This window comes from Mytilus trossulus, chromosome 11 (assembly GCF_036588685.1).
Source record: "Mytilus trossulus isolate FHL-02 chromosome 11, PNRI_Mtr1.1.1.hap1, whole genome shotgun sequence".
NCBI lineage: Eukaryota > Metazoa > Mollusca > Bivalvia > Mytilida > Mytilidae > Mytilus > Mytilus trossulus.
Window position 1 is genome coordinate 8,698,700 of NC_086383.1, and position 23,980 is coordinate 8,722,679.

The 23,980-nt window shown below is 40.4% G+C and overlaps 5 protein-coding genes across 5 annotated transcripts; 2 read left to right on the forward strand and 3 right to left on the reverse strand.

Annotated features, from left to right (window-relative positions):
* Positions 1 to 6,403: 6,403 nt before the first annotated feature.
* On the reverse strand, positions 6,404 to 9,642 carry LOC134689691 (uncharacterized PE-PGRS family protein PE_PGRS54-like). The gene is made up of 10 exons (XM_063549656.1): positions 9,626 to 9,642; positions 9,587 to 9,591; positions 9,124 to 9,537; positions 8,854 to 9,027; positions 8,476 to 8,808; positions 7,990 to 8,430; positions 7,801 to 7,947; positions 7,315 to 7,515; positions 6,697 to 6,891; positions 6,404 to 6,621 (listed from the first exon to the last, which is right to left on the reverse strand). The coding sequence occupies exons 1-10, from the start codon at positions 9,640 to 9,642 to the stop codon at positions 6,404 to 6,406; spliced, it is 2,145 nt and encodes a 714-aa protein (XP_063405726.1).
* A 74-nt stretch (positions 9,643 to 9,716) lies between these two features.
* LOC134689692 (mucin-2-like) lies at positions 9,717 to 11,928 on the forward strand (the record flags this gene model as incomplete). The annotated part of the gene is made up of 4 exons (XM_063549658.1): positions 9,717 to 10,010; positions 10,066 to 10,153; positions 10,309 to 11,306; positions 11,902 to 11,928. Coding segments are annotated over 4 exons (1,407 nt in total), but the record flags the coding sequence as incomplete, so codon positions are not given.
* A 15-nt stretch (positions 11,929 to 11,943) lies between these two features.
* On the reverse strand, positions 11,944 to 14,205 carry LOC134689693 (uncharacterized PE-PGRS family protein PE_PGRS54-like). Its single transcript, XM_063549659.1, has 9 exons — positions 14,189 to 14,205; positions 14,150 to 14,154; positions 13,822 to 14,100; positions 13,579 to 13,776; positions 13,147 to 13,536; positions 12,904 to 13,101; positions 12,580 to 12,861; positions 12,089 to 12,348; positions 11,944 to 11,967 (listed from the first exon to the last, which is right to left on the reverse strand). Exons 1-9 carry the CDS (start codon positions 14,203 to 14,205, stop codon positions 11,944 to 11,946), a joined length of 1,653 nt encoding a protein of 550 aa, XP_063405729.1.
* An 11-nt stretch (positions 14,206 to 14,216) lies between these two features.
* On the forward strand, positions 14,217 to 14,558 carry LOC134689694 (integumentary mucin A.1-like; the record flags this gene model as incomplete). The annotated part of the gene is made up of 1 exon (XM_063549660.1): positions 14,217 to 14,558. A coding segment is annotated over one exon (342 nt), but the record flags the coding sequence as incomplete, so codon positions are not given.
* A 28-nt stretch (positions 14,559 to 14,586) lies between these two features.
* Positions 14,587 to 23,179, reverse strand: LOC134689695 (uncharacterized PE-PGRS family protein PE_PGRS54-like). Its single transcript, XM_063549661.1, has 17 exons — positions 23,153 to 23,179; positions 21,166 to 21,634; positions 20,842 to 21,015; positions 20,275 to 20,664; positions 20,032 to 20,229; positions 19,654 to 19,989; positions 19,222 to 19,611; positions 18,979 to 19,176; positions 18,655 to 18,936; positions 18,223 to 18,315; positions 17,494 to 18,018; positions 17,197 to 17,289; positions 16,846 to 16,992; positions 16,333 to 16,425; positions 15,361 to 16,041; positions 14,780 to 15,156; positions 14,587 to 14,613 (listed from the first exon to the last, which is right to left on the reverse strand). Exons 1-17 carry the CDS (start codon positions 23,177 to 23,179, stop codon positions 14,587 to 14,589), a joined length of 4,500 nt encoding a protein of 1,499 aa, XP_063405731.1.
* Positions 23,180 to 23,980: the final 801 nt, after the last annotated feature.

A 23,980-nucleotide genomic window follows, 5' to 3' on the forward strand; every position in this document is an offset into this window, starting at 1 on the left:
TATGCAACTTACATAATAATTGATAAGGGTTTATATTCGAGGACAACCAGAGTTTAGGACAACATGAGAGGGTCATATAAAACGATTTCCTATAATCTTTTCACTCCTTTAAGCTATGAAAAGCATGCTTTTAATGTTATCAAATCTTACTTTTTTTTAATGATTTTCAACTAAATTTGAATATCGAACCGACTGCAGAAGCGGGTTGAAATATCGAATATCGAATAACGAACCGGCTGCTAACTGTACATCCATTAAAAAAATGCAATGATCCACAAATCTTACGATTGCAAAGCGTCTTCCTGATTGGTTAAACACAATGCAACGATCCACAAACCCTAAGATTGCGAAGCGTCTTCCTTTTGGTTAAAAAAAATGCAATGATCCACAAACCTTAAGATTGCGAAGCGTCTTTCTGATTGGTTTAAAACAATATAATGATCCACAAACCTTAAGATTGCGAAGCGTCTTTCTGATTGGTTAAAAACAATACAATGATCCACAAACTTTAAGATTGCGAAGCGACTTATTCATGAATGGCCTCTAATATTATTTTTTTAAAAATATCGATTTATACTTTTCATGATCTATAGAATAAATATTCCTTTCGAAAACAGGTTGTAGACCGAGTAAAAAGATACGACTACACAGACTATGTTTATGTGGATCTCGGACAAGGACATATCCAAGGTAAATTAATTAAGTTATATAACATTCCGTGTACTTTGGGATACATTTTTATGATGTGTTTCAAAATTGCAAGGACATACGTTTCCCAGAAAATGAAACACTCAAGGAAAGAACATTTTTTTTTATCTGTGTGTAATCTGTAATTTTGTCAACAAATAATTTAATTTTATTTCAGATGAACACTATTTTTCAGTAAAGGAATTTGTTTTAAACCTGTTTACATCACTTTTAATAAAATGAGTAAACAGAAGGTGGATTATTTTTTTGTTTATTTTTACAGATGAAATTTATGACGTCGTTGGTAAGTTATTTAACACCTCTCTAGTTCACACACTGTATATGTTGGTAAGTTATTGAAAATCTATCTAGTTCACATACTGTATATTCAATGCTAAACAATATTTTTATTGTTATTTATCTGGCAAGTTTAGCCTTTTTTTACTGACTTGTATAGTTCTTTCTTATGTTGTACTATAACACCACTGTCCAAGGTTAGGGGGGATCCCGCTTAAATGTTTAACCTCGCCACATTATGTATGTATGTATTTGCATATCCCAGGTAAGGAGCCTGTAATTCAGGGGTTGTCGTATGTTTATGTGTTACATATTTATTCATCGTTTATGTTTTTTTACATAAATTAGGCCGTTAGTTTTCTCATTTGAATAGTTTTACATTGTCATTTCGGGGCCTTTTAAAGCTGACTATGTGGTATAGGCTTTGTTGAAGGCCGTACGGTGACGTGACCTATAGTTGTTAATTTCTGTGTCATATTGTCTCTTATGGAGAGTTGTCTCATAGGCACTCATACCACATCTTCTTTTTTTTAGTACCAAATTCGCTGTTCAATAAACTAATACAAGGCTTATTCTAAAATGAATAAAGCAAATTTTATTCCGAAGTAGAATTATTATCGTTGTTTCTTCATCTCCATTTAACATTGACAAGACCTTTATCAACATCGAGTTTGGTTGTTTTCATTGTGGTCTCATGTTAGCGTTTTTGCATTTAACGCTGGTGATCATGGGTTAGGTCTCTGATGACATCAAACCAACGCCTTAATGTAATTTGTTAAAACATCCATTTCACAAACTTATGAATGGCTATAGTAAAACGTGGTATTGACTAAAAATATAACTATAGACTATGGTATACATGGACCAAAACACTGCGTGGTCAATCGAGGACAATTTTTATCATGAAAACATTTATGATGAAAAAAAGATCGTTTACACATAATTGGCAAATACAAGGTGAAATTTAAATCGCATGTGAATATAAGTTCTATTTTGTGCTATTTTGAACTTCTTTGAAGCGGACTCTGTTTTAAATATTTGATCTTATTTGAAATTTATAAATCTTGCATGTTTGGGTCGAGTTTTTAATCTAAATAACGTTTGTACTGTTTAACGAGTATCATCATAATATGAAATGGTCTATGCTGTCTTTAATGCGCATTTTGAAGAAATAATAGTCGGGTAATGCAGAGTGGTTAATGATCATGCAGGTGAATTTAAGCACCTATTAAATTGCATGGTCAATATCCTCTTTGAGTTTTTTGCACTCATAATATGAAATGGTGAATGGTAGTGCAAAATTATAAGCATGATATCTTTGATGATTTATTTTACCTTATAACAATTTAGTGGTATATTGTTTCTGGTTTTTGGTACTATGAACTGGTATTATTCCACTGTTTATACATGTTGACAGTTTTAATCAATATTTGATAGGTTTAGACTATCCCACGTGAAGGCACAGGAAATAAATAAATAATGTTCTAAACTAGCACCAAGATCATATATAGTGCAAATAGTTATTCTACAGAATTTGGGAGGATTTTGGACGAATTTTCAGAATGGAGAATGATGAGTTAAGTCTTTAGAAAAATAAACATTGAAAATTTATGAAAGAAAAAGACGTTAACAATCCAATAAAAAGAAATGATAATGCTGGTGATAAATAGTAAAAATAATACCAGAATTGCCATTGCAAGCAATAGCGTATGTCACCCTTCCCCTATTGCCACTAAGTGGCAGCCATTTCAAAAGCTTTTGACAGTCAATGCAGATCTATGAATTGCGGTATATCTTTCTGTAAATTTTCAGTACATTTAGAGCTTTGTTAAAAGTTTCATGTTTCTGCTGTTTTCATTGCAACGGCAGCCAGTTTGAAAATTCCAAAGACAACAGTTTCATCTTTACATGCCAGTTAACAATAAGAGTAAGTTTCATTAAGCTTGGAGCATTTTGAACATATTTGACATTTTTGCAGTGTCCATGGCAACGGTGGCCATTTTACAAATTCTAACTACAAAAGTCTCATGCAGACTTGACAGTCAACAATCATATTAAGTTTCATCAATTTTGGAGCATTTTGAAAGTTTTGAAATTTTGGCTGGTTTTTATTGTAACAGAGACCATTCCAAGATTTTTAATGACAAATGCGGCTTTGTTACATGGGAGGGAACATACCATCAAAGTTTCAATGGATTTGACCTACCATTTTAAAAAGGTAAATGCCCCTTTGAAGTGTTTGAATCATTGTGACCACTTTTGCATTGTTTCCATGGTAACAGCAGACATTTTTGAAATTCCAACGCTAAAAAGCACATCTACCGATGTTGCTCATCGTTACTGTGAAGTGTTATTAAATTTTGATATTTTTGAAATTTTGGTGTAGTTTCCATGGCAACATGATATTTCCAATGATTGCTAAATCATCCAAAACCAGTAATAGTGGGCACCTACATTGTATCAAAATATAGTGATTCTAATTTAAAGCATATCCAAATAATTCACCAAAACCAATAAGTGGAATTTTTCACATTTGTTCCATTTCCATGGTAACGGCTGCCATTTTTAATGGTCTTGAGACCTACTGCAACCCGAAATTTTGTATTCCTCATTATACTTAACTATCATTAGGATTGGTTCCATTGCTTCCGAGAAAACTGCAGGACAAAATAGGTGGAAGTATAATAATAATAATACAGAAAAAGAAACAGAGGAAAAGCAATATGTCACCCGACATTGTCGAGCGGGTGATATAATAAACCAAAAATATCTGAAATAACGGTATCAAATAGAGGACAATTATCGAAAAGAATGAAAGATATATAAATAGAAAATACATAATCCCAACTCAATCTAACACTTCTCATATACATACACAAATAAAATATAGGGGAAAAATCGCCGTTTAAAATTCTAATGTTCTTTGTACTATTTTGTATTTTTCAAAAGCGTTTAGCAAAACGTTTTTTGTTGGTAAATTTAACCCTTTACAACGGAAAGCCTTATAATGTCGTGATGTCATGTTCATGTGTCAGATAGAGGAAAGTACTAATAAAAGGTTAGAGTCTAAAAATACATACAGACTGCATATAAAATGATAATTCTAAATGTAAACCAATATAAAAAGTAGCACTCTGGGTAATTGAACAATGAACTCCCTTGTAAAGATTCACATTCTTTGAAAATGCACTATTTTTACTTTTACACCGTACCTGGTATACAACATCATGGGGATTATCTCAGCGCACGTTATAGTATTTCAAATAATCATTTAAAGTAAAGTAAAAAATGGGCAATACTATAGAGAAAAGAGGGCCAAAAATATAGAAAAGAGAAACAGGGTATGCATAAATATAAGGAATATCAATAGGCAGTTAAGGAAAACAGGGGGAACAAACATATGTCTCGTGTTGCCGTTCATTTGTGTGTAAGATTTCTAAATTCTATATATTCTCCTTTGCATTCGAGGCAAAAAAATCTTCCAATTAAAAAGATGTTTATTGTCAGTGTCAACAAAGTCAAGATGGCATACTTTCATATAACGAATATCTAATTCTACATCACCACTTATAATATGAATGTGCAAATTTTTAAACAATATGGATGATCATTTCAATAAGGAATAACAGAACAATAAAAATACATTTTTAATTGCCTATTTTCAGGAATAGAAGTACCTGGTCCTCCTGGGAAACAGGGTGTTGAAGGTAAGACGTACTGTAGATTTATTGATAATAATCAACGGGAACCACGAATTCCAATGTCAAACGAATATACAAGTTTTTGACCGTTATGGAATAACAATTCACAAATGATATCGGATATGTTCCTCACTTCGTTACTACAATCCCCTTCCTTTCATGAATGTGATCTACCGAATAAGACTATTTACCGGATTTGTTATCACATAAGCAACACAACGAGTGCCACATGTGGTGCAGGATCTGCTTACCCTTTTTGGTGGGGTTCGTGTTGTTTATCCTTTAGTTTTCTATGTTGTGTCATGTGAACTATTGTTTGTCTGTTTGTCTTTTTCATTTTTAGCCATGTTGTTGTCAGTTTATTTTTGATCTATAAGTTGACTGCCCCCTTTGGTATCTCTCGTTAATCTTTTAAAGATTCGTGATTTGATAGTTATAGATATGTATGGCAAAATAACGTCGAATTTCGAATTATTCATTCACTACATATATGTATGTATTATCATCAAAATTTTAAATGCTGCATGAAAGTATTCAAATGTTTTTAAATACAAACAAATAAGCAATCCAAGTAACCGGTATGTCCTTAATCTTAGCTACTGTTTTCATTCTATTTACTCGAATGTTTGACATTTTGTAGGAAAGAGAGGATATCCTGGCCGAGCTGGATCTCCAGGATCAAAAGGAGTCAAAGGAGACCCTGGAAAAACAGGACGTGCTGGACCCCGAGGGTTCAGGGGGTTTCTAGGGGCATATGGTCAGATGGGAGATTCTGGCAAAACTGGTAAGACTGGAAGAAAAGGACCCGCTGGACCCTCTGGACCAACCGGACCTTTAGGACACTCTGGTCCCCCCGGAATGGATGGAACACAGGGACCACCCGGTTATGATGGTGTCCAGGGAGAACAAGGAGAAAGAGGACCTGCCGGAGAAACCGGATCCGCTGGAGCAACTGGACCTTCTGGACCGTCTGGTCCGACTGGACCTCGTGGACCAAAAGGACATAAGGGATTGAGAGGACACAAGGGAACAAAGGGATATGCTGGTCGAACAGGAGATCGAGGAAACAGTGGACGTCGTGGAGAATCTGGACATTCAGGGCCACCTGGACCCACTGGTCCTAAGGGAGATACTGGTCTGACAGGATGTAGTGGTATTTAAAATTTAGAATATTTGTAGTTCGGTATGCAAGGGTATTTAATTGTATAATGTTATCATATAATTCTGTTATTACAAAATATTTTTATCTTATGATTACTAAATTTGTTTCGATTGTTTTACCCAAGTATATGTTGTTGTTCTGATATTAAAGTAATATGTCGCGATATCTTAAACTCTATCATAATTAATGTTTGTTTTAATGATGCTTTTTCCAACAAAAGTTTTAAAAGAAATAAACGTCCGGATTTTAACGACTAGTCACTTCACAATTCTACTTTAAACGTCAACATCTTTTTATTGTAAATTGAAATTGTTAAGTATATCTAGCTAATAATTAAATATATCGTTTCTTTCATTAAACAATATTGATTTTATTTCTTTTTTTTCAATAAAGCCGTGGTTTTACATTTTTCTTTACCATCTGAGAAGTTATAAAAATCAGATAACAAGCCCTTTTCCAGACTGTTATAGATAGAAAGATTAAAATATTTTAAAAAAAAGGTTCCAGATATAAACCATTTAAAATTTTGCCGAAAATATTTCGCTGTCGTGTTTTCTTACATTAAACACTGGCATTTTTTTTGTTTAACTTTTCCTTTAGAACTACCTGCTGAAACAACATCGTCTGAACAACCTGCTGCTACAACACTATCCGTACCTACAACAGCTACTACACCATCAATACCACTATCTGCTACAACACCATCAGTATCACCATCTACTACTACACCAACAGTACCACCATCGACTACTTCACCACCAATACCACCATCTACTACAACACCATCAGTACCACCATCTACTACTACACCATCAGTACCACCATCTACCACTACACCATCAGTATCACCATCTACTACTACACCAACAGGACCAACGTCTGCTACTACACCATCAGTACCACCATCTACTACTACACCAACAGAACCACCATTTATTACTACATCAACAGGACCAACGTCTGCTACTACACCAACAGGATCAACGTCTGCTACTACACCAACAGGACCACCATCTACTACCACACCATCAATACCACCATCTACTACAACACCATCAGTACCACCATCTACTACTACACCATCAGTACCAACAGCTGCTACAACACCAACAGGACCAACGTCTGCTATTACAACATCAGTACCACCATCTGCTACTACACCATCAGTACCACCATCAACTACTACACCATCAATACCACCATCTACTACTACACCATCAGTACCACCATCTACTACTACACCATCAGTACCACCATCTACTACTACACCATCAGTACCACCATCTACCACTACACCATCAATACCAGCATCTACTACTACAACATCAGTACCAACATCTACTACTACACAATCAGTACCACCATCTACTACTACACCATCAGTACCACTATCTACTACTACACCATCAGTACCAACATCTACTACTACACCATCAGTACCACCATCTACTACTACACCATCAATACCACCATCTACTACTACACCAACAGTATCAACATCTACAACTACACCATCAATACCACCATCTACTACTACACCATCAGTACCACCATCTACCACTACACCATCATTACCACCATCTACTACAACACCAACAGGACCAACGTCTGCTACTACACCATCAATACCACCATCTACTACTACACCGACAGTATCAACATCTACTACTACACCATCAATACCACCATCTACTACTACACCAACAGTACCACCATCTACTACTACACCATCAATACCACCATCTACTACTACACCGACAGTATCAACATCTACTACTACACCATCAATACCACCATCTACTACTACACCAACAGTACCACCATCTACTACTACACCATCAATACCACCATCTACTACTACACCAACAGTACCACCATCTACTACTACACCAACAGTACCACCATCTACTACTACACCATCAGTACCACCATCTACTACTACACCATCAGTACCACCATCTGCTACAACACCAACAGGACCACCATCTTCTACAACACCAAAAGGACCAACGTCTGCTACTACAACATCAGTACCACCATCTGCTACTACACCAACAGTACCACCATCTATTACTACACCATCAATACCACCATCTACTACTACACCAACAGTACCACCATCTACTACTACACCATCAGTACCACCATCTGCTACTACACCAACAGGACCAACGTCTACTACTACACCATCAGTACCACCATCTGCTACTACACCAACAGGACCAACGTCTGCTACTACACCATCAGTACCAACATCTACTACTACACCATCAGTACCACTATCTGCTACTACACCAACAGGACCAACGTCTGCTACTACACCATCAGTACCAACATCTACTACTACATCATCAGTACCACCATCTACTACTACACCAACAGGACCAACGTCTGCTACTACACGAACAGTACCACCATCTGCTACTACACAATCAGTACCACCATCTGCTACTACACCATCAGTACCACCATCAACTACTATACCATCAATACCACCATCTACTACTACACCATCAGTTCCACCATCTGATACAACACCAACAGGACCAACGTCTGCTACTACAACATCAGCACCACCATCGACTACTTCACCATCAATACCACCATCTACTACTACACCATCAATACCACCATCTACTACTACACCAACAGGACCAACGTCTGCTACTACACCATCAATACCACCATCAACTACTACACCAACAGTACCAACATCTACTACTACACCATCAGTACCACTATCTGCTACTACACCATCAATACCACCATCTGCTACTACAACAACAGTACCACCATCTACTACTACAACATCAGTACCACCATCAACTACTATACCATCAATACCACCATCTACTACTACACCATCAGTTCCACCATCTGATACAACACCAACAGGACCAACGTCTGCTACTACAACATCAGCACCACCATCGACTACTTCACCATCAATACCACCATCTACTACAACACCATCAGTACCACCATCTACTACTACACCATCAGTACCACCATCTACCACTACACCATCAGTATCACCATCTACTACAACACCAACAGGACCAACGTCTGCTACTACACCATCAGTATCACCATCTACTACAACACCAACAGGACCAACGTCTGCTACTACAACATCAGCACCACCATCGACTACTTCACCATCAATACCACCATCTACTACTACACCATCAAGACCACCATCTACTACTACACCATCAGTACCACCATCTACTACAACACCATCAGTACCACCATCTACTACTACACCATCAGTACCACCATCTACCACTACACCATCAGTATCACCATCTACTACAATACCAACAGGACCAACGTCTGCTACTACACCATCAGTATCACCATCTACTACAACACCAACAGGACCAACGTCTGCTACTAAACCATCAGTACCACCATCTACTACTACACCAACAGAACCACCATCTATTACTACATCAACAGGACCAACGTCTGCTACTACACCAACAGGATCAACGTCTGCTACTACACCAACAGGACCACCATCTACTACCACACCATCAATACCACCATCAACTACTACACCATCAGTACCACCATCTACTACAACACCAAGAGTACCAACAGCTGCTACAACACCAACAGGATCAACGTCTGCTACAACACCAACAGGACCACCATCTACTACCACACCATCAATACCACCATCTACTACAACACCATCAGTACCACCATCTACTACAACACCAAGAGTACCAACAGCTGCTACAACACCAACAGGACCAACGTCTGCTATTACAACATCAGTACCACCATCTGCTACTACACCATCAGTACCACCATCAACTACTACACCATCAATACCACCATCTACTACTACACCATCAATACCACCATCTACTACTACACCAACAGTATCAACATCTACAACTACACCATCAATACCACCATCTACAACTACACCATCAATACCACCATCTACTACTACACCAACAGTATCAACATCTACAACTACACCATCAATACCACCATCTACTACTACACCATCAATACCAGCATCTACTACTACACCATCAGTACCAACATCTACTACTGCACCATCAGTACCACCATCTGCTACTACACCAACAGGATCAACATCTGCTACTACACCAACAGTACCATCATCTACTACTACACCAACAGTACCACCATCTACTACTACACCAACAGTACCACCATCTACTACTCCACCAACAGTACCACCATCTTCTACTACACCATCAGTACCACCATCTGCTACAACACCAACAGGACCACCATCTGCTACAACACCAACAGGACCAACGTCTGCTACTACAACATCAGCACCACCATCGACTACTTCACCATCAATACCACCATCTACTACTACACCAACAGTACCAACATCTGCTACTACACCAACAATACCACCATCTACTACTACACCAACAGTACCACCATCTACTACTACACCATCAGTACCACCATCTGCTACAACACCAACAGGACCACCATCTGCTACAACACCAACAGGACCAACGTCTGCTACTACAACATCAGCACCACCATCGACTACTTCACCATCAATACCACCATCTACTACTACACCAACAGTACCAACATCTGCTACTACACCAACAGTACCAACATCTGCTACTACACCAACAGTACCACCATCTACTACTACACCATCAGTACCACCATCTGCTACAACACCAACAGGACCACCATCTGCTACAACACCAACAGGACCAACGTCTGCTACTACAACATCAGCACCACCATCGACTACTTCACCATCAATACCATCATCTACTACAACACCATCAGTACCACCATCTACTACTACACCATCAGTACCACCATCTACTACTACACCAACAGGACCAACGTCTGCTACTACACCATCAGTACCACCATCTACCACTACACCATCAGTATCACCATCTACTACAACACCAACAGGACCAACGTCTGCTACTACACCATCAGTATCACCATCTACTACAACACCAAAAGGACCAACGTCTGCTACTACACCATCAGTACCACCATCTACTACTACACCAACAGAACCACCATCTACGACTAAAACATCAGTATCACCATCTATTACTACATCAACAGGACCAACGTCTGCTACTACACCAACAGGATCGACGTCTGCTACTACACCAACAGGACCACCATCTACTACCACACCATCAATACCACCATCTACTACAACACCATCAGGACCACCATCTACTACAACACCAACAGTACCAACAGCTGCTTCAACACCAACAGGACCAACGTCTGCTATTACAACATCAGTATCACCATCTACTACAACACCAACAGGACCACCATCAACTACTACACCATCAATACCACCATCTGCTACTACACCAACAGGACCACCATCTGCTACTACAACATCAGTACCACCATCTACTACTACACCATCAATACGACCATCTGCTACTACACCATCAGTACCACCATCTACTACTACAACAACAGTACCACCATCTACTACTACACCATCAGTACCACCATCTACTACAACACCATCAGTACCACCATCAACTACTACACCATCAATACCACCATCTACTACTACACCATCAATACCACCATCTACTACTACACCAACAGTATCAACATCTACAACTACACCATCAATACCACCATCTACTACTACACCATCAATACCACCATCTACTACTACACCATCAGTACCAACATCTACTACTGCACCATCAGTACCACCATCTGCTACTACAACAACAGGATCAACATCTGCTACTACACCAACAGTACCATCATCTACTACTACACCAACAGTACCACCATCTACTACTACACCAACAGTACCACCATCTACTACTACACCATCAGTACCACCATCTACTACTACACCATCAGTACCACCATCTGCTACAACACCAACAGGACCACCATCTGCTACAACACCAAAAGGACCAACGTCGACTACTACACCAACAGGACCACCATCTGCTACTACACCAACAGTACCACCATCTACTACTACACCATCAATACCACCATCTACTACTACACTATCAGTACCAACATCTACTACTAAACCATTAGTACCACCATCTGCTACTACACCAACAGGAGCAACGTCTGCTACTACAACATCAGTACCACCATCTGCTACTACACCATCAGTACCACCATCTACTACTACACCATCAATACCACCATCTACTACTACGCCATCAGTACCACCATCTACTACTACACCAACAGGACCAACATCTGCTACTACAACATCAGTACCAACATCTACTACTACACCAACAGGACCAACATCTGCTACTACAACATCAGTACCAACATCTACTACTACACAATCAGTACCACCATCTACTACTACACCAACAGGACCAACATCTGCTACTACAACATCAGTACCACCATCTACTACTACACCATCAGTACCACCATCTACCACTACACCATCAGTATCACCATCTACTACAACACCAACAGGACCACCATCTGCTACTACACCATCAGTACCACCATCTACTACTACACCATCAAGACCACCATCTACTACTACACCATCAGTACCACCATCTACTACTACACCATCAGTACCACCATCTACTACTACACCAACAGTACCACCATCTACTACTACAACAACAGTACCACCATCTACTACTACACCAACAGTACCATCATCTACTACTACACCATCAGTACCACCATCTACTACTACACCATCAGTACCACCATCTGCTACAACACCAACAGGACCACCATCTGCTACAACACTAACAGGACCAACGTCTGCTACCACAACATCATTACCACCATCTGCTACTACACCAACAGTACCACCATCTACTATTACACCATCAATACCACCATCTACTACTACACCATCAGTACCACCATCTGCTACTACACCAACAGGATCAACATCTGCTACTACACCAACAGTACCATCATCTACTACTACACCAACAGTACCACCATCTACTACTACACCAACAGTACCACCATATACTACTACACCATCAGTACCACCATCTACTACTACACCATCAGTACCACCATCTGCTACAACACCAACAGGACCACCATCTGCTACAACACCAAAAGGACCACCATCAACAACTATACCATCAATACCACCATCTACTACTACACCATCAGTTCCACCATCTGATACAACACCAACAGGACCAACGTCTGCTACTACAACATCAGCACCACCATCGACTACTTCACCATCAATACCACCATCTACTACAACACCATCAGTACCACCATCTACTACTACACCATCAGTACCACCATCTACCACTACACCATCAGTATCACCATCTACTACAACACCAACAGGACCCACGTCTGCTACTACACCATCAGTATCACCATCTACTACAACACCAACAGGACCAACGTCTGCTACTACACCATCAGTACCACCATCTACTACTACACCAACAGAACCACCATCTATTACTACATCAACAGGACCAACGTCTGATACTACACCAACAGGATCAACGTCTTCTTCTACACCAACAGGACCACCATCTACTACAACACCAACAGTACCAACAGCTGCTACAACACCAACAGGACCAACGTCTGCTATTACAACATCAGTACCACCATCTGCTACTACACCATCAGTACCACCATCAACTACTACACCATTAATACCACTATCTACTACTACACCATCAGTACCATCATCTACTACTACACCATCAGTACCACCATCTGCTACAACACCAACAGGACCACCATCTGCTACAACACCAAAAGGACCACCATCAACAACTATACCATCAATACCACCATCTACTACTACACCATCAGTTCCACCATCTGATACAACACCAACAGGACCAACGTCTGCTACTACAACATCAGCACCACCATCGACTACTTCACCATCAATACCACCATCTACTACAACACCATCAGTACCACCATCTACTACTACACCATCAGTACCACCATCTACCACTACACCATCAGTATCACCATCTACTACAACACCAACAGGACCCACGTCTGCTACTACACCATCAGTATCACCATCTACTACAACACCAACAGGACCAACGTCTGCTACTACACCATCAGTACCACCATCTACTACTACACCAACAGAACCACCATCTATTACTACATCAACAGGACCAACGTCTGCTACTACACCAACAGGATCAACGTCTGCTACTACACCAACAGGACCACCATCTACTACCACACCATCAATACCACCATCTACTACAACACCATCAGTACCACCATCTACTACAACACCAAGAGTACCAACAGCTGCTACAACACCAACAGGACCAACGTCTGCTATTACAACATCAGTACCACCATCTGCTACTACACCATCAGTACCACCATCAACTACTACACCATCAATACCACCATCTACTACTACACCATCAATACCACCATCTACTACTACACCAACAGTATCAACATCTACAACTACACCATCAATACCACCATCTACTACTACACCATCAATACCAGCATCTACTACTACACCATCAGTACCAACATCTACTACTGCACCATCAGTACCACCATCTGCTACTACACCAACAGGATCAACATCTGCTACTACACCAACAGTACCATCATCTACTACTACACCAACAGTACCACCATCTACTACTACACCAACAGTACCACCATCTACTACTCCACCAACAGTACCACCATCTTCTACTACACCATCAGTACCACCATCTGCTACAACACCAACAGGACCACCATCTGCTACAACACCAACAGGACCAACGTCTGCTACTACAACATCAGCACCACCATCGACTACTTCACCATCAATACCACCATCTACTACTACACCAACAGTACCAACATCTGCTACTACACCAACAGTACCACCATCTACTACTACACCAACAGTACCACCATCTACTACTACACCATCAGTACCACCATCTGCTACAACACCAACAGGACCACCATCTGCTACAACACCAACAGGACCAACGTCTGCTACTACAACATCAGCACCACCATCGACTACTTCACCATCAATACCACCATCTACTACTACACCAACAGTACCAACATCTGCTACTACACCAACAGTACCAACATCTGCTACTACACCAACAGTACCACCATCTACTACTACACCATCAGTACCACCATCTGCTACAACACCAACAGGACCACCATCTGCTACAACACCAACAGGACCAACGTCTGCTACTACAACATCAGCACCACCATCGACTACTTCACCATCAATACCATCATCTACTACAACACCATCAGTACCACCATCTACTACTACACCATCAGTACCACCATCTACCACTACACCATCAGTACCACCATCAACTACTACACCATCAATACCACCATCTACTACTACACCATCAGGACCAACATCTACTACTACACCATCAGGACCACCATCTACCACTACACCATCAGTACCACCATCAACTACTACACCATCAGTACCACCATCTACTACTACACCATCAGTACCACCATCTACTACTACACCAACAGGACCAACGTCTGCTACTACACCATCAGTACCACCATCTACCACTACACCATCAGTATCACCATCTACTACAACACCAACAGGACCAACGTCTGCTACTACACCATCAGTATCACCATCTACTACAACACCAAAAGGACCAACGTCTGCTACTATACCATCAGTACCACCATCTACTACTACACCAACAGAACCACCATCTACGACTAAAACATCAGTATCACCATCTATTACTACATCAACAGAACCAACGTCTGCTACTACACCAACAGGATCGACGTCTGCTACTACACCAACAGGACCACCATCTACTACCACACCATCAATACCACCATCTACTACAACACCATCAGGACCACCATCTACTACAACACCAACAGTACCAACAGCTGCTTCAACACCAACAGGACCAACGTCTGCTATTACAACATCAGTATCACCATCTACTACAACACCAACAGGACCACCATCAACTACTACACCATCAATACCACCATCTGCTACTACACCAACAGGACCACCATCTGCTACTACAACATCAGTACCACCATCTACTACTACACCATCAATACCACCATCTACCACTACACCATCAGTACCACCATCTACTACTACACCACCAATACCACCATCTGCTACTACACCATCAGTACCACCATCTACTACTACAACAACAGTACCACCATCTACTACTACACCATCAGTACCACCATCAACTACTACACCATCAATACCACCATCTACTACTACACCATCAGTACCACCATCTACTACAACACCATCAGTACCACCATCAACTACTACACCATCAATACCACCATCTACTACTACACCATCAATACCACCATCTACTACTACACCAACAGTATCAACATCTACAACTACACCATCAATACCACCATCTACTACTACACCATCAAAACCACCATCTACTACTACACCATCAGTACCAACATCTACTACTGCACCAGCAATACCACCATCTGCTACTACACCAACAGGATCAACATCTGCTACTACACCAACAGTACCATCATCTACTACTACACCAACAGTACCACCATCTACTACTACACCAACAGTACCACCATCTACTACTACACCATCAGTACCACCATCAACTACTACACCATCAATACCACCATCTGCTACTACACCATCAGTACCACCATCTACTACTACAACAACAGTACCACCATCTACTACTACACCATCAGTACCACCATCAACTACTACACCATCAATACCACCATCTACTACTACACCATCAGTACCACCATCTACTACAACACCATCAGTACCACCATCAACTACTACACCATCAATACCACCATCTACTACTACACCATCAATACCACCATCTACTACTACACCAACAGTATCAACATCTACAACTACACCATCAATACCACCATCTACTACTACACCATCAATACCACCATCTACTACTACACCATCAGTACCAACATCTACTACTGCACCATCAGTACCACCATCTGCTACAACACCAACAGGACCACCATCTGCTACAACACCAAAAGGACCAACGTCGACTACTACACCAACAGGACCACCATCTGCTACTACACCAACAGTACCACCATCTACTACTACACCATCAATACTACCATCTACTACTACACTATCAGTACCAACATCTACTACTAAACCATCAGTACCACCATCTGCTACTACACCAACAGGAGCAACGTCTGCTACTACAACATCAGTACCACCATCTGCTACTACACCATCAGTACCACCATCTACTACTACACCATCAATACCACCATCTACTACTACGCCATCAGTACCACCATCTACTACTACACCAACAGGACCAACATCTGCTACTACAACATCAGTACCAACATCTACTACTACACCAACAGGACCAACATCTGCTACTACAACATCAGTACCAACATCTACTACTACACCATCAGTACCACCATCTACTACTACACCATCAGTACCACCATCTACTACTACACCAACAGTACCACCATCTACTACTACAACAACAGTACCACCATCTACTACTACACCAACAGTACCATCATCTACTACTACACCATCAGTACCACCATCTACTACTACACCATCAGTACCACCATCTGCTACAACACCAACAGGACCACCATCTGCTACAACACTAACAGGACCAACGTCTGCTACCACAACATCATTACCACCATCTGCTACTACACCAACAGTACCACCATCTACTATTACACCATCAATACCACCATCTACTACTACACCATCAGTACCACCATCTGCTACTACACCAACAGGATCAACATCTGCTACTACACCAACAGTACCATCATCTACTACTACACCAACAGTACCACCATCTACTACTACACCAACAGTACCACCATATACTACTACACCATCAGTACCACCATCTACTACTACACCATCAGTACAACCATCTGCTACAACACCAACAGGACCACCATCTGCTACAACACCAAAAGGACCACCATCAACAACTATACCATCAATACCACCATCTACTACTACACCATCAGTTCCACCATCTGCTACAACACCAAAAGGACCAACGTCGACTACTACACCAACAGGACCACCATCTGCTACTACACCAACAGTACCACCATCTACTACTACACCATCAATACCACCATCTACTACTACACTATCAGTACCAACATCTACTACTAAACCATCAGTACCACCATCTGCTACTACACCAACAGGAGCAACGTCTGCTACTACAACATCAGTACCACCATCTGCTACTACACCATCAGTACCACCATCTACTACTACACCATCAATACCACCATCTACTACTACGCCATCAGTACCACCATCTACTACTACACCAACAGGACCAACATCTGCTACTACAACATCAGTACCAACATCTACTACTACACCAACAGGACCAACATCTGCTACTACAACATCAGTACCAACATCTACTACTACACCATCAGTACCACCATCTACTACTACAACAACAGTACCACCATCTACTACTACAACAACAGTACCACCATCTACTACTACACCATCAATACCACCATCTACTACTACGCCATCAGTACCACCATCTACTACTACACCAACAGGACCAACATCTGCTACTACAACATCAGTACCAACATCTACTACTACACCAACAGTACCACCATCTACTACTACAACAACAGTACCACCATCTACTACTACACCAACAGTACCATCATCTACTACTACACCATCAGTACCACCATCTACTACTACACCATCAGTACCACCATCTGCTACAACACCAACAGGACCACCATCTGCTACAACACTAACAGGACCAACGTCTGCTACCACAACATCATTACCACCATCTGCTACTACACCAACAGTACCACCATCTACTATTACACCATCAATACCACCATCTACTACTACACCATCAGTACCACCATCTGCTACTACACCAACAGGATCAACATCTGCTACTACACCAACAGTACCATCATCTACTACTACACCAACAGTACCACCATCTACTACTACACCAACAGTACCACCATATACTACTACACCATCAGTACCACCATCTACTACTACACCATCAGTACCACCATCTGCTACAACACCAACAGGACCACCATCTGCTACAACACCAAAAGGACCACCATCAACAACTATACCATCAATACCACCATCTACTACTACACCATCAGTTCCACCATCTGATACAACACCAACAGGACCAACGTCTGCTACTACAACATCAGCACCACCATCGACTACTTCACCATCAATACCACCATCTACTACAACACCATCAGTACCACCATCTACTACTACACCATCAGTACCACCATCTACCACTACACCATCAGTATCACCATCTACTACAACACCAACAGGACCCACGTCTGCTACTACACCATCAGTATCACCATCTACTACAACACCAACAGGACCAACGTCTGCTACTACACCATCAGTACCACCATCTACTACTACACCAACAGAACCACCATCTATTACTACATCAACAGGACCAACGTCTGATACTACACCAACAGGATCAACGTCTTCTTCTACACCAACAGGACCACCATCTACTACAACACCAACAGTACCAACAGCTGCTACAACACCAACAGGACCAACGTCTGCTATTACAACATCAGTACCACCATCTGCTACTACACCATCAGTACCACCATCAACTACTACACCATTAATACCACTATCTACTACTACACCATCAGTACCACCATCTACTACTACACCATCAGTACCACCATCTGCTACAACACCAACAGGACCACCATCTGCTACAACACCAAAAGGACCACCATCAACAACTATACCATCAGTACCACCATCTACTACTACACCAACAGAACCACCATCTATTACTACATCAACAGGACCAACGTCTGATACTACACCAACAGGATCAACGTCTTCTTCTACACCAACAGGACCACCATCTACTACAACACCAACAGTACCAACAGCTGCTACAACACCAACAGGACCAACGTCTGCTATTACAACATCAGTACCACCATCTGCTACTACACCATCAGTACCACCATCAACTACTACACCATTAATACCACTATCTACTACTACACCATCAGTACCACCATCTACTACTACACCATCAGTACCACCATCTGCTACAACACCAACAGGACCACCATCTGCTACAACACCAAAAGGACCACCATCAACAACTATACCATCAATACCACCATCTACTACTACACCATCAGTTCCACCATCTGATACAACACCAACAGGACCAACGTCTGCTACTACAACATCAGCACCACCATCGACTACTTCACCATCAATACCACCATCTACTACAACACCATCAGTACCACCATCTACTACTACACCATCAGTACCACCATCTACCACTACACCATCAGTATCACCATCTACTACAACACCAACAGGACCCACGTCTGCTACTACACCATCAGTATCACCATCTACTACAACACCAACAGGACCAACGTCTGCTACTACACCATCAGTACCACCATCTACTACTACACCAACAGAACCACCATCTATTACTACATCAACAGGACCAACGTCTGATACTGCACCAACAGGATCAACGTCTTCTTCTACACCAACAGGACCACCATCTACTACAACACCAACAGTACCAACAGCTGCTACAACACCAACAGGACCAACGTCTGCTATTACAACATCAGTACCACCATCTGCTACTACACCATCAGTACCACCATCAACTACTACACCATTAATACCACTATCTACTACTACACCATCAGTACCACCATCTACTACTACACCATCAGTACCACCATCTACTACTACACCATCAGTACCACCATCTACTACTACACCATCAGTACCACCATCTACTACTACACCATCAGTACCACCATCTACCACTACACCATCAGTACCACCATCTACTACTACAACATCAGTACCACCATCTACCACTACACCATCAATACCACCATCTGCTACAACACCAACAGGACCACCATCTGCTACTACACCATCAATACCAGCATCTACTACTACACCATCAGTACCACCATCTGCTACTACACCAACAGGATCAACATCTGCTACTACACCAACAGTACCACCATCTACTACTACACCATCAGTACCACCATCTACTACTACACCATCAATACCACCATCTACTACTACACCAACAGTACCACCATCTACTACTACACCAACAGTACCACCATCTACTACTACACCATCAGTACCACCATCTACTACTACACCATCAGTACCACCATCTGCTACAACACCAACAGGACCACCATCTGCTACAACAACAAAAGGACCAACGTCTGCTACTACAACATCAGTACCACCATCTGCTACTACACCGTCAGGACCACCATCTGTAACTACACAATCGGGACCACCATCTACTACTACACCGTCAGGACCATCTGATAAATCAGAGGAATCAGAAGAATCAGCAGAATCGGAAAAATCAGAGGAATCAAAAGAATCGGAAGAATCAGAAGACTCAGAATTATCAGAAGAATCGGAAATATCAGAAGAATCGGAAGCATCAAAAAATTCAGAAGAATCAGAAAAATCGAAAGAATCGGAAGAATCGAAAAAATCAGATATATCAGAAGAATCGGAAGAATCGGAAGGATCAGAAGAATCGGACGAATCGAAGAAATCAGAAGAATCAGAAAAATCAGAAGAATAGAAAAAATAAAAAGAATGAAAAATCGGAAGAATCTGAAGAATCAGAAAAATCAGAAGGATCGAAAAAATCAGGATAATCTGTAGATTTATTTTGAAATGTAGATTAAACGAATTCTTCTGAAAGATATATTTTAGTTTAAACATATTTTATTTGCGTAAATGTGCAAAAGGATTGAGACACAAGTTAATCAAACTTATATAGTCATCTCCCAGAAAGATATGTTCTGACGGTATATATTGATGTAGAATAAGAATAGAATAATAGCACGCCTTAATGCTTTACTTGATTGTCTATCAATGTTTATTTTTTTTATAGTGTTGTCTGTGTTTTCTACATTTGAAAACCCCAGTACCAAATCAGGAGTTTGATGTGTGTTGTCATTTGATCGGGGACCAGTCTGATTAAAACCAGCCCCCACTATCCACTTGCGTTTGTAGGTAGTTTTACTTTTTTAAATTTTTGCAATCTTGTTTTTTAAAGCTTTAAAATAACTGTCTAAAAGCATTCCTAATGAAGGTTAATTCTGGAAAGCGCTAAGAGTACATGAAATTTATTATATCTTGTTTTCTTTTTTTATCTACTTATATTTACACACCATGATATAAAGTATCAGTTGCATAAGTATGAAAACAAATAATCGTTGCTATAGCAAGAAAATACTACAACCCTAACCGCTGATATTACAGACATTATATACAAACAGAGTTGAGTATTTCGAAAGCTAAAAAGCAAACCAAGGACCGTGACCAAACCAATTAGTACTTGTAATTTTCGAAAAGGGAATCTCGTGAACTATTCGATTATCTTATATACATGACAAAGAAAGCGGTTGTCAAATATCCGTAATGCATTGGCGGATCTAAGGGGGTCCGGGGGATTTGAACCCCCCCTTTTTGAACGATCAATGCATTTGAATGGGAGCATATAGTTGGAACCTGACCCCTTTTACTCTGGGTTGGGACCCCACCCCCCTTTTCAAAATGGCTTGATCCGCCCCTGGTAATGTTATGTATAAAACGTATCGTCTTTGTAATAGTGCGAATTCGTTTATGAAATATTATTTCATTCATTCATTCAACCTTTGTGTTCCTAGATATATATACCATTACCTTAATCAGATATAAGAAGATGCGATATGCGTGCAAATGAGACAACTTTCTATCCAAGTCATAAGTTGTAAAGTAAACAATTATTGGTCAAATTATGGTTGTTAATATTAAAAAGAAGATGTGGTATGATTGTCAATGAGACGATCCTCCACAAGAGACAAAATGACACAGAAATTAACAACTGTAGATCATCGAACGGCTTTCAACAATGAGCAAAGCCCTTACCGCACAGTCAGATATTAAAGACTGTAATGACAATGTAAAACAATTCAACCTAGAAAACTAACGGTATAATTCATGTACAAGAAATGAACGAAAAACACATATGTAACACATAAAGAAACGACTAACACTGAATTCATACTTGTTTACACAAATACCTAATTTTGCGATAAATAAAACCAACAGAAGCGCCATTTCTTTTTCTTTTTGTCTTTTTACTTGACATGTGATCTCTTTATACCACATTTTAACATGGAATGACGTCACAAGAACAGTGCATGTCAATCGACATGACCTGTTTTTACTACTTTTCTAAGATAAAACAAATGCCAAATGCTGAAAACAGACAACGATATATTTGAGAGGCTTAGCGCCATAAACCAGGTTCAATCCACCATTTTCTACATTTGAAAATGCCGGTACCAAGTCAGGAATATGGCAGTTCTTGTCCATTCGTGTTTGATGTGTTTTGTCATTTGATTTTGCCATGTGATTAAGGACTTTCCGATTTGATTTTTCTCTGAGTTCAGTATTTTTGTGATTTTACTCTTCTTTTTTTTTTTTTTTTTTTAAATCTGAGCATGTAAAATGAAGATAAGGGTCCATATTTTATCATTCGTCCGTTTTTCAATTACACTTATGAAATTCGATTGTAAAAATACACAAATGTTGATTCAAGATTTATAAGGAAAAATGGCGTTTCAACCTAATTCAACATGTTTAGATTGATAGTAGACTCAATGCATTTTAGTATCTTGTGTCGATAGTAAGTTTCTCATGAATATATTTATATTTTATTTCAGGAAGTTACTATTAAAAGATTTCTAGCGTCGAATTTTTATTGATAACAATTTTTTTCATTGTGCGTTAAACCATCCGTTATCATTATCTTTATGTGGGTTTTTTGTCAAGTACTAGTAAATCCCGTGATGTATATTATGTAAATAAGCAGATGGAGATCTATAACATGTTGTGCTTTCATGTTCTTAGCATTAGTTATACACATGAAAAACATACCAAGAAGGCAAACTACGTCCACTCTTTGTT

Excerpts from the sequence above, each read along its gene's own strand:
- LOC134689691 (XM_063549656.1), bottom strand. Across the intron at positions 8,809-8,853 it reads TGGTGTAGTGGTAGATGGTG|TAGATGGTGGTATTGATGGT; the intron begins GTACTGATGGTG and ends ATGGTGTTGTAG. Across the intron at positions 6,892-7,314 it reads TGGTGTAGTAGTAGATGGTG|TAGATGGTGGTATTGATGGT; the intron begins GTATTGATGGTG and ends ATGGTGTTGTAG.
- LOC134689693 (XM_063549659.1), bottom strand. Across the intron at positions 13,777-13,821 it reads TGGTGTAGTGGTAGATGGTG|TAGATGGTGGTATTGATGGT; the intron begins GTACTGATGGTG and ends ATGGTGTTGTAG. Across the intron at positions 13,102-13,146 it reads TGGTGTAGTGGTAGATGGTG|TAGATGGTGGTATTGATGGT; the intron begins GTACTGATGGTG and ends ATGGTGTTGTAG.
- LOC134689695 (XM_063549661.1), bottom strand. The coding sequence starts at position 23,179 with ATGTGGTATAAAGAGATCACATGTCAA. Across the intron at positions 19,990-20,031 it reads TGGTGTTGTAGCAGATGGTG|TAGTAGATAGTGGTATTAAT; the intron begins GTACTGATGGTG and ends CTGATGGTGTAG. Across the intron at positions 17,290-17,493 it reads TGGTGTTGTAGCAGATGGTG|TAGCAGATGTTGGTCCTGTT; the intron begins GTACTGATGGTG and ends CTGATGTTGTAG.